Source organism: Poecilia reticulata, chromosome 15, assembly GCF_904066995.2.
Source record: "Poecilia reticulata chromosome 15, P_reticulata-male-v2, whole genome shotgun sequence".
NCBI classification, from domain to species: domain Eukaryota; kingdom Metazoa; phylum Chordata; class Actinopteri; order Cyprinodontiformes; family Poeciliidae; genus Poecilia; species Poecilia reticulata.
Genome location: NC_088844.1, coordinates 28716680 through 28728685, shown reverse-complemented (window position 1 = coordinate 28728685; position 12006 = coordinate 28716680). Strand labels below are relative to the sequence as shown.

At 40.9% G+C, this 12006-nt stretch overlaps 1 protein-coding gene across 1 annotated transcript; it reads left to right on the top strand.

Annotated features, from left to right (window-relative positions):
* Positions 1 to 645: 645 nt before the first annotated feature.
* Positions 646 to 10556, top strand: fam83ha (family with sequence similarity 83 member Ha). Its single transcript, XM_008430071.3, has 6 exons — positions 646 to 917; positions 2349 to 2793; positions 2891 to 3055; positions 3624 to 3748; positions 5076 to 9534; positions 9621 to 10556. Exons 2-6 carry the CDS (start codon positions 2350 to 2352, stop codon positions 9630 to 9632), a joined length of 5205 nt encoding a protein of 1734 aa, XP_008428293.1. The 5' UTR covers positions 646 to 917; position 2349; the 3' UTR covers positions 9633 to 10556.
* The last annotated feature ends 1450 nt before the right edge of the window (positions 10557 to 12006 follow it).

The window sequence follows — 12006 nt, the reverse complement described above, 5'->3', positions numbered from 1 at the left end:
TGGCTATTATATTTTGCAAAATCAGTGAAAACAAAGTGGTTCCAGAACAAACCCATGAGGAACTCCACAAGTCAGAGGTGTTGTAGCCCTACGATATTCCAAACACACCACAGCAAAATCCGATTTTTGACATATTTGGAACCCCATACCACTGAAGAACAAGTCCTGTTCCTCAGATATGATTCAAGCCTCTATTCAGCTCTTGTAATGCCTACAGAGTGTGGCTGTATGGCTTCCCATCTCTTATTGTTTCCTTTTTTTGTCTGGGTTAATTTTGTTGATTTCATTTCCGAAGTTGAATGTCTGTGACTAATGTTGAAACTGCATCAAACAAATGAGCAATTAAGCCAACAACCGTCAGCCCAACCCACTTAGTCAATGCTTAATAACTCATAGCTCAACTAATTAAACAATCACTGAAGCCAACAAAGCCTATATGTGAGATTTATTATTATGACTCAGTTGTTGGGATGTTTTTAGAGTTTTTATTGAAGTTGGCAGCAGATGAGCATAGATTTACCCAAACACAGATAAAGCCTCCATTAGTTGCTCTGAGGAGGTTATAGTAGCACCTCAGGAGTCAGATAAGAGATGATCAGAGTTCAGGCGTCTGAAAACCTGAAAACGTGAAGCCCTGACAGGGGGCGGAGCTTCTGCTTCTGTCTACGGCAAGTTTTCCCCTTCGCGTCTCAGAGATTCAGCCAACATGCCTGAAGCATGACGGCAAACTGGTTGAGCTGGGTGAGGAGAAGAGGAGAGAGGAGAAGAGGCATGTAAGAGAAAAGTTTTCTTTCAAACTCCCAGCTGGAAACATGGAGCAAAGCGCGACGCAGCAGCGGAGAAAAACCCGCTGAACGGGGAAGAGGATGGTCGCAAAGTTTAACCTCCGCAAAGCCTGACGAGGAAATATAACAGAGGTGAGTTTATGACAAAACCCCGCAGGGTGGGACTGGCTGCTGTTGAATAAAACCGCTATGTATCGTTATTAATGTGTACATATGGCAGTCCTGTTTGTTTCTGTTTTAGCTTTAATTCTTTATTTACTTAGCTTTATAAACGAACTTTAGAAGAGTCACTTTTACTCCAAAATCAGCTGTTTACTTCTATCAGCTTGCTATTTTCTTCTCATTCACGTTTTGAAACTCTATACTTGTTGTTATTGTGTCGCCTTTCTGTCACACTGCTCGGTTTCACGGTGAGCTTAGAAATGGAGACTTTTGGCCAGAGGGAGGAGCCGCACCCACCCAGAACCATCTGCTGTGGTTGGACTCAACTTTATTCCCTTTTTATTCACATTCCAGCCTAACGCTGTTCCAGCAGATCCACTGGGGAAAAACTAAACGATTTATGAGTTTTACTACATAGAAATGTGATATATATTCTCCGACTTGCAGCGTATTTCCTGAAACCTTCCTCGCTGAATAACAATGATTATGATTGTGGTAATAATGGTAGCGGCAGGTCAGGCAGTAGTTATTTAAAACAATGTATTTAATTATTTACTTCTTAACCTTTTGATTTGCAAATTTTAAGATGGAGCTGAAAATGTTATTACTATTATGTTATTATTACAGGATATTATTTTCTATTACTATAATATATAATTATGTAATATTACATACAAATTATGTAATCATATTTCAGTGGTAATATTGTTGTTGTGACAATGGTGTTGGTAATGGTTGTAGTTAATTAAATGATAAATAATAACTTTTTTCCTTTATATTTGCTTATTATTATTATTATTATTATTATTATTATTATTATTATTATTATTATTATTATAGTCGTGATGGTATCAGTCGTGTAGGTATAGTTATTTAAATAATTAATCACTATTTGGTTATTTATTTTATTATTTGGTGCTTGTAATGGTGTGATAATGATTTATTTATGATGATAGCAACTTATAACCTTATTTTTCTTTCTATTTTATTGTCATTATCATAGGACTATTTAGAGTAACAACAAGAATTCATTTTTTCTGTTACAATCATCATTATCTGGTGTTTTACATTTTTTTCATGAACTAAATGACACAACACTAAATCAAAGCATATCTTATTATTTTGGCTTATATTAAATGTGTGACTCTTACTGTAATTCTGACTTATTGTATGTTTTTTCTTTTAGTTTACATGTAAAGTCTAGTATCTCCATCCTCTTCCTACGCTTGTGATGCAGTCAAGCTAATGTTTAGGTCAGATTCCTGAAGCTGCTCCGTCTTTGTTTTGCTTTTGATTCTTGAGTTTTGACAAATATGTTAAATCTAAGACAGCGTGTGATGTAAATCAGCCAAACTGCATTGAATGAGTTATTTATTTTAATTTTTATTCCTGGAACTGCAGTATGGCGCGCCGCTCTCAGTGTTCTTCTGCTGGGGATAACCCCCTGGACCCCAATTACCTCCCTCCTCACTACCGGGAGGAGTACCGCCTGGCTGTGGACGCCCTGGTGGAGGGCAGCTTGAAAGGATACTATCAGTGCCTCCAAAATGTGGACGTGGTGGACTTCCTGTCCCCGGCTGAGATCCAGTACATCCAGAGCGTCGTTCAGCCTCCGAAGCAGAGCATCCTCTCTGAGCAGCAGTTCCTGGACAGCGAGGGAGAAGGCTCCTCGGACACCTACTGGCCCATTCACTCTGACCTGGACGTCCCCGGTCTGGACCTCGGCTGGCCTCAGATCCATCACTTCATTGAGCCCACAGAGGTCACGACCCTGGTTAACCCCCCTGAGCCGGACATGCCGAGCATCAAGGAGCAGGCCCGGCGGCTGATCAAGAGCGCCCAGCAGGTTGGCCTCTCTCAAACCTTCTTCACCTTCCTTTCACAGCGTCCCACCTGTGTTGTATTTCTAACTATCATCTCATTCTCGGCTTCTCTCTGCTCAGGTCATCGCTATAGTGATGGACATGTTTACTGATGTTGACATATTTGCGGATATTCTCAATGCTGCTGGGAGGAGAGTTGCTGTCTACATCCTGCTGGACGAGCAGAATGCTGATCTCTTTGTTAACATGGTGGCCAACTGCAGAGTCAATCTGCAGGCCTTCCCAGTGAGTACAGCAGCTTCTTACTGAAAAAATTACATTTTGCTGCAAATAAAAGCATGACTTAAAACAGGTCAAGGTTATGCTTCAGTTGTTTAAAAGAGGTTCTTTTCTGTGCCTGCTGCAGACAGGGAGTGGAGCTTCACACGCTCTGACACACAAACACATTACTTTTTGGTCTTTTCCTGGAAATTTCTCTCATAATCATGTATTTATCATGTCACCGGCTCTGTTGCCTAGTGCCGTTTCCAAAATAATGCCGTGGAAAAGCAGAAGTATTGCGGTTAGCATAGCTGTTGGTAGATAGTTTCACAATCCAAATAAAGGAACTTTATCAAGCTTTTCTTTACACTATAATCCATGAACTTTCAGGTGAATTAGCTATAAAAATAAACTGGTTTGTCAGTATTTTTCCTTTTTCTTATGTAACCGATTTAAATCAGGTTAACAGCACATATTAGCATTGCTAGAGGGATATAGCTCTGCCTCCTAACTTAGCTAGCATCTCAAAACATTATCACATGCATGACCTGCTGATTATCAATGATGTGACTGGATTTTATGTGTCCTGCAGTTCATACGCCTGAGAACAGTGTCTGGAATAACATATCAGTGCCGCTCTGGGAAATCCTTCAAAGGCCAGATGATGGATCGCTTCCTGCTGACCGACTGCAGAGCTGTGCTGAGTGGAAATTACAGGTGGGCTCCTTTAAATCTAAACATGTTATTGATAAAGATATCCCAATACAGATGTGTAAAAAAGCCTTAAAATGAATCCATCTTTTGTTGCAGCAGCATAAAGTCTTGTCATGCAAAGACAGTTTCTTGTTTCTATATTTGTTTCTCTGCTCTAGCAGCTAAATGCTTCACTGTAATGAGGCCATGCACTCTTAACAAGCTTCCCAGGCCCTCAGCATCACTCCACCACCCACAGTGGGGTCCCATCTGTGGTTCTTTTTCATAGAGTTCTTGTTGATTAAAATCTCAAATCTCCTCTGAATAAAGTAGCTTCCTGTCGATGTGTTTTGTTTAGTATCTAATAGTTGCTATGGAGACTTGAAAACAAAAGCCTTGTTTGTTACTGATGTGGTTGTTTCAAATTAAAAGTAAAAGCTATCTGTTATTCACTATGTAGGTGTAGGTAACCTTAGGTCAAAAACAAATGAATGCATCAAAGTAAGGAAGATTATTGAATTTAAAAAGTGAAACCAACATTTGATAGAATATACAGGGTGATTCATTTCAAGCTTTTATTTCTGGAAGGTTTTATGATTATAGCTTGCAGGAAATGGAAAAACCTTAAATTCAGTTTCTACATAAGTTAAAAACAGGTGACTGATTAGAAACAGGGTGCAGCTGTGAGAGGAGACCAAGAAAGAGAGACAGAACCAGAAAGGAGCTGGAGAGGAAGTAAACAATAACAAAGGGGGAAACACCGAGGAAGAGCAAGAAAAACTAAGCTGAGTACATGCAATGAACAAGAATAAATTGAGCAGAAACTAACAAAGGGGACTAAAGTTATACAGGCTAAGCAAAAATAAACATACAAGCACAGGAAAACCTCAAAGCAACCCAAATACCCTCCAGATACGACAGAAACTTCCTTTTAAGCTATTAAAAGGAAGGATCATTAAGCTATGATCATCAAAATGTACAGAAATAACACCTAAGATGTAAGTAACCATTGTTTGGTCTTTTCCAACTCAATGCAGAATATATAGAAGTAAAGAGCTGTTGGGAAACAGAAAGTCACCGTTTACAAATTAAAACGACAAAAGTCCAAATTATTATTTATTTATTACCAATTACTAGAGGCTTGCACAATTTTCTTAAAAATAACCCCTTAATGTGGGATTTTCTCCTCTGAATTTATGTACTCAAATTTAATATTGAAAGGTTAAGCTTCAACAATAAGAGATTGATTTACTTCAAGGCTTTTGCTCACATCTTTATAAGAGTGAAGGCTGCTGTGCCTTCAAGCTTGTCTCTAAGATGGTAACCCCATCTGGTTGTTGTCTTCCTCCAGCTTCATGTGGTCTTTTGAGAAGCTGCACCGCTGCATGGCCCACCTCTTCCTGGGACAGCTGGTGACCACCTTCGACGAGGAGTTCCGGATTCTCTTCGCTCAGTCGCAGCCGCTGAATGTTGAGCACATGCTTGCTGAGATGGAGGATTTAAAAGTTTTGCAACAGAAACAATTTCCCAATGAAAGCACTTCACTGTACAGAGAGCCTAATAGATTCATATCTGTGGACATTCCTTCTGATGACTGGGGAGGACATCCGTATGATGATCCACCCGACGGGAATTTGAGGATTATGACTCTAAATAGGCAGGGGTCCCTTCGCGGCCCTGCAGATGTATATAACAGGTTTGGTTCCCAACAGTCGTTCATGGACCCCGGTTTTGACCAGGGTCCTTCACGGCATTTGATGACAGATAATCCTGCCTTAAAGCGTCACTCTTATACTGAAGATGTTCCTGGCAGATACTCATTCCCATTAATGCCACAACAAGGAATGTCTGACTCTGAAACAAGGGGAAAACCTTTTCATAGGGGCCAGCAGCCTTATCCTGGACCAGGACCAGGACCAGAAGAAGACTACAGCAGCTATGATAAGTTCTGGAACCAAGGCTATCTGCCTGAGCAGTACCGTGTACCAGCTTTACAACAAGAAGTACCACCAGAATTTGATCCTGTTCGTAACTATTTATCATCCACCAGAAATCTAGATGTTGATCAAGGCATAGATAAACTACAACCACCAGTGGATTTTTCATTTACTTCCCCTCAACCCAAAAGACTGGGGGTAGGGCAACCATACGCCTGTCAAACCTCTCCAACGCCTTCCAACTCTGCCGATCAGAAGCCTTTTTTCCATGACCTTACCTTGAACCGCAAGGATCCCACTGTAAAACAGAAGCTGAGAAATTGGAGGATTGACTCATACCTTAGTACATATGATAATCCAGAGGAAGAAGGCCTGCCGATGGTGTCAACTCAGCCGACAGACACTTTTGAAGAACCTCTGAATCCCATCCAACAAACGGCCCAGCTGCCAGATCTACCAGGTTCTAAAATACCCAATGTCAAAGAGTTTAAGGTTACCACTGTACCTAGAGTCAGCCAAATGCCAGGTTTTGTCAAAGCAGTCACACAAGAGAAACCGAAGAAATTTCTGGATGACCCTGATCCAGTGGTGATAGAAACCAAAACCACACCAGCGTCCTCTGAAACCTCTTACACAGCTGAAGGGAGAAAAACTGAGGAGGAGGACCAAAAACCGCCAATAAGCACAGGGCTTCAAAGGGATGACTCTTTCAGGAGAAAATACAATCCAGGGGGGCTAAGAACCTCCAGATTGAGGTCTTCACTGATTTTCAGCTCCCTGGAGCAGCAGACCCCTCAAGAAACTACGACTGCAGACCAAGAGGATGAGGGAGGTGACAAAACCAAAACCGAACAGGCCAAACTCCCCCTTGTTTCACAGGTTTTGGGGCAAAGGAGATCTACTGCAAGAGAACCTTTCGAGTGGAGTCGTTACATAAAATCCACTTTGGAAACACTGAAACCACATGATGTAAGCAAAAAAGAGAAAGACAAAGACGCATCAAGGGGGAAAAATTCCCAAGACCTCGCAGATAACCCGGAGGCAAAGGAGTCCATAAAACCAACAGATGTAGAGCAAGATAATGTTTCACTATCGATGCCTCAAGTCAAGCTCCCTGAACTAAAGGCACCCAACACTGATCAACCGGTACAACCGACTGAACCTCTGCTCACTGATGTAGATATGAGTGATCCAGATAAGAGGTTCATGTTTTTTAAAGAACTGGCTGCAAAACGTAAAGCTGCTAAAGCTGCAGAATCTCAAAAGGAAAAAGAAAAGGCAGAGTTAAAACAATCAGACATGTCAGTTTGCCAGAAGGAAGAGTCTCTTCCTGAAACTTCAGTTGAAAATATCAGCAACAAGGACTCCAACATCCCAAAAACTTCTACTGAACTACAAGTCCAGCCGAAGAAAACTGAGTTGGACAGCCAGTCAGTAACTGGCCTTTCTGTTTCTGTAGAAACAGGTGACCCTCCAAGTAAACCTCCAGAAGACCCAACTCTGCCAAATCCTTTTGTTAAAGAAAGTTTGTCAGCACTGATTCCTCAGTCTAAGCCAACATCAGTTGAACTGCCTAAAACCGATCAACCGGTACAACTGCCCAATCTTTTGTTCACATCTCCATATATAGATATGAGCGATCCTGATAATAGGCTCATGTTCTTTAAAGAGTTGGCAGCAAAACGAAAAGCTTCACTAGCTAAAAAGGGAGAAGAGGAGGCCCAAATAAAACCACAGGCAGATCTCCAAAACACGTCAGTGTCCCAGAAGGAAGAGGATCCAAAAGGAACAACAGAAAGCATGGAACCTTCTGTACCAAAGGGTTCATCAGAAGATAGCACTACATTGTCCACAGAGACATCAAACTCAGAGTCATCACCCTCTTTGAAGCTTGATGAAAATACCAGGAAGCAGGATAATCTTGTCAGGAATGATCCCAGTACCCTCAGTACTTCTGGAGAACAAGCACAAGAAGTTTCTGCTGAATCGGTGAAAACAGACTTAGAAAGGCGTTCTGCTGAAGAAACCGAAGCAAGTCAGAGCAAATCATCAGAAAACCCAACTGTATCAGAACTTTCTGTCCAAAAGAACTCACCCAAGCAAGGAAATGTTGCTCACACTGCCGTTTCATCCCATGGTGAAGGTGCTGACAAAGGAGAACTTCCTACTTTAGAATGTATTTCAATAATTCCTGGTTTAGGGGAAGGTTCATCATCTACTATTCCCCAAAACACTGAATCAATTCAGTTAGAAACCAGTATTTGCTCTCCTCCTCTTCCCTCGGAAGCAGAAACTACATCAGAAATAGGCTCAGTGCAAGTCTCTACCTCTGATACTCCTCCACTTGACTCAGGTTTGCATAACCGCCCTGCCACGACAGAAGAGACCTCGTTTTCTGATTCTGCCCAAGAAGTGTACAGTTCTACGAATGTTAGTAGCACAACATCATCAAATATTGATGAAATTAAAGCTCAGGAATCTGTTGGCTCCTCACAGCAAGAGCCCTCCAATGAAAATGTACAAACCTCTGATCAAACTCATCTAAATGCTGTTTCCCAGTCTGCTTCATCTGAGAACAACTCAGTTTCTGATGCTGCAAATACAGAGGCTGTTATTTCTCCAGACAAAAAGACTTTTGATCTGGAGCCGGACAAGTTAAATGCCACCACAGAGACAAACAGGAGAGAATCTTTTGCTGGTACACCTTTAGTTGAAGGTTTAGAGAAAAATGTTACTGAATTAGGACAAGAGGAGTCAGTTGCAAAAGAGTCTGAGGCCCTTAAATCACCTGAAGATGAGAAAGCTCAAATCACATCTCCTGCTGTTTGTCCATCTATACCTGATTCCACTTTGCCTAGTGAATCTGGTCCTGAAGGCTCAGTCTCTGAACCAGATTTGGAAAAGACAGTTTCATCTGTCACAGCACCAGTTGACAACCAACCTGCAGACGTACCTACGGAAACAGGATCTCTTGAAAGCACAGAGTCTCCTAAAGCCTCACTGTTGGAAAAAAGTGAACTTCCTCAAGAAGCGGCAATACAAACTGCTCCGTCCTCCAACCTCAAGATAACAGACTTGGCCACATTCTCAGCTCCTAAAACATTATCATCTTCCTCAACGTCTGAGTCAGACCAGTCAGGTTTGGACCCTGAAGATAAGGTATTGGTAACCAATGTCTCTACAGAGCAAAACTTATCAGATACAAACTCAATATCCAATGACACTCAACCAAAATCAGAGGAATCTGTTGTTCAGCCAACAGCTCAATCACTGAGCAGCCCAAGTGAACCTACCATGGTGGCCCCAGCTGAAGCTGATTTGCCATGCAAAATATCCGAAGCAGTCACTCCTCAAAGCCAAACACCAGAACCAGCTGCACCTCAGGAGAGTAGTAAAAAAGAGGCTGAGTTAGGGGAGACAGATGAAAAAAAGTCCAACGATCTAGAGGACAAAGATAAGAGCCAGAAACCATCCACTGAGGATCCTGCAAGCAAGGAGAAAACGAAAGACCAATCAAAGCAGAGTATCTGCTCCGAAACAACAGAGGTGACATCCAAGCAGCCCAAATCGAGTCAGTCTCGCTACCACTCTTCAACAGTGAACGTGATCACAAGCAGCAACCTCCGAGATGACACTAAGCTGCTCCTGGAGCAGATTTCTGCCCAATCCCAGAGCAGGAACGAAGCAACAAAAGAGTCCCCCGTCACAGACGACGAGAAAGAAGACAAGGCTGACAAAAAGGCCAAAAACGAGAAGGAGTTGGGGTACAGGACATACAACAGGGGGCAAACTAAATCAACTCAGGAGAAGGAGAAGCTGTTGGAGAGGATTCAGAGCATGAGGAAGGAGAGGAAAGTTTACAGTCGTTTTGAGGTAGGAATGTGTTACCAGTTTCATTTTTTCATAAACATCTGATTGCATATGTAGTAAATGATTTTCTCTGTTTACTTTCTCGACAGATGGCACCTTAGATGGAATCCAAATGATATAGAGAAAAGGGAAAGACATTATTTGTTTCTGCAAGATGCCTCTTGCTTTTGCTGCAAACAGGATTTCTACGCACCGAAGGTTGAGGGCACCGACTCTTCACTTACCTTCATCTGATGAAACTAACAGCAGGACAAAACGCTGCAAAGCTGTTCAGCGGCACGCCCCATGTTCAGTAAAGGATTTGCATCATAATTTTACTTGCAGAAGACATGATCAAAGCTGTATTTACTGACTGCATGGGTAAAGTGCAATGTGTGCAACAGGATTTTTATGAGGTGACGCCTGTTTTTGCCTTTTTACTGCAGCACTGACTAAAGTCAACTCATTATGTGAGCTTATAAAATCTGAAGTAACCAGAATTTGTAAAGCTGGTAAAACTGTACTATAACTTGTTGTGTAATATATTGTTTTCATTCACTTTAAAGAAAACATGACAGATGTTTGTAGATTGTGGAGTTGAAAGAGGTGAATGTGTAGATTATGTTGACGCGTGAGTACAAAGAAAATCATGGAACTACCAGAAAGGACCAGCAGACTGAGAGAAAATCTCCCATTAAATTGTATTTACAACAGTAAAGTGGTATTCAGACCAAATGTGATATTTTGCTCATTGAAATTAAAAGTTATTTTCAAGCTGGTTGTATTAAAAGTCCATTATATATAAATTACCCCCAAATTGCACATTTTCATCTATATTCTCATTTAATAAGAAGCTCTCTTGACACTATTTGGTGTTTTAATTATTTGTTTCTTCTTGTTGCCTGATGATCATTTTTTACTGAAACCTTGAAATCCTTGAATGGAAGCTGAATCAAATCATGGCGTTTCCTTTGGCGCCATCATGTGGTCAAAATATATAACTTACACAAATCTTTAAATACTTGGAATTTGCATCCGATCTATCATACTCTGTCTCGTGTGAATTTTTTCATATTTTATCAGCCAGAAACTACAATGTCATGCAGTCTGATTTGAAACTAACTCATACGTTAGAGAATAATTGTGATGTGGAAGAAAATATGCAAAATACAGTTTGCATATTTCGCATTTAACCTCTTTACTATGATCAAGTGCAACCAGTTATTCTCAGAACTCAGTAAATATGGAAATAGACTTGCTGTATACACTTTAGTGAACAAACATCATGATGAAGACCAAGGAGCTGCAGACAGGTCAAGCAAAACATGTTGGAGAAGCTGGCAGTGCTGGAGAGGCTGCAGAGATCCACAGTTCAGGTGAAACAATAGAAAAAAACGAATAAATCATTAAATCATTAGTTATGGACTCTGTAAATTGGGCCTACAATCAACTAGTGTTTGTTTTAAATAAAGTGTGTCTTATTATTGTGTATATAGTACAAATGATGTACAATTTTACTTTTGTTTTAAACATTAATTTGAATAGAGAAGTGATGGGATATGTTTTTTCTTAAAATGGTGTATTTTTAACAAATTGATCAGATTTTATACTCTGAAACTGAGCAATTTTGTTGTCTGACATGCTGCTGCCAACAAAATTTCATTGTATTGCTTTGCAGTAACAATAATGTTCTCCATTTCTCTTGGTCATTGAATGTGTGCATTTCTGACTGGAACATTGTCATCATTGTATCCGTTTGCTATTGTTCATGTTAATGTGTATTTAAAGACGCTTGAATTTTAAAAATTTTACAATCTCTGATCAGAAATCTCACGACCTCCATATTACCTCCATGACCTCGTAGGGGTCGTGACCTCCCACGTTAAAGACCTCTGCTCTAGATGAACAAAGTTGCCAGAGATATAATCCAAAATAATTAACTTAGCTCAAGATAAACACAGGTCACAAAATATCTTCGGGGAGCTTTGCCATTTTATGCAGTTGTACTTGGAAGTCATAAAAGTCAAACAGGAAGCTACATGAAGTCGGAGGATCCCAGCCCACCTTCAGGTCACTTGTTCCGTCTTCGTATTTGTAAACTATTTTTTATTTATTTATTTTTTTCAATTAAAAAATAAGATAAATTGAAACTACAGAAGCAGCGGGAGCACTGTTGCCTCGCAGCAAGAAGGTCCTGGGTTCTTTTCCCGGCCCGGGATCTTTCTGCATATGTTCTCCCTGTGTATGCATGGATTTTCTCTGGGTACTCCGGCTTCCTCCTACAGTCCAAAAACAAGACTGTTAGGTTAATTGGTCTTTCTAAATTCTCCTTAGGTGTGTGTGTGTGTGTGTGTGTGTGTGTGTGTGTGTGTGTGTGTGTGTGTGTGTGTGTGTGTGTGTGTGTGTGTGCATGGTTGTTTGTCCTGTCTGTCTCTGTGTTGCCTGCGATGGACCCGGATGGATGGATGGATGGATGGATGGATGGATGGATGGATG

Bases quoted from the DNA above. Each gene is read 5' to 3' on its own strand.
- fam83ha (XM_008430071.3), top strand. From the start codon at position 2,350: ATGGCGCGCCGCTCTCAGTGTTCTTCTGCTGGGGATAACCCCCTGGAC. The intron at 2,794-2,890 runs GTTGGCCTCTCT...CTCTCTGCTCAG, and splicing joins TGATCAAGAGCGCCCAGCAG to GTCATCGCTATAGTGATGGA. The intron at 3,056-3,623 runs GTGAGTACAGCA...TGTGTCCTGCAG, and splicing joins TCAATCTGCAGGCCTTCCCA to TTCATACGCCTGAGAACAGT.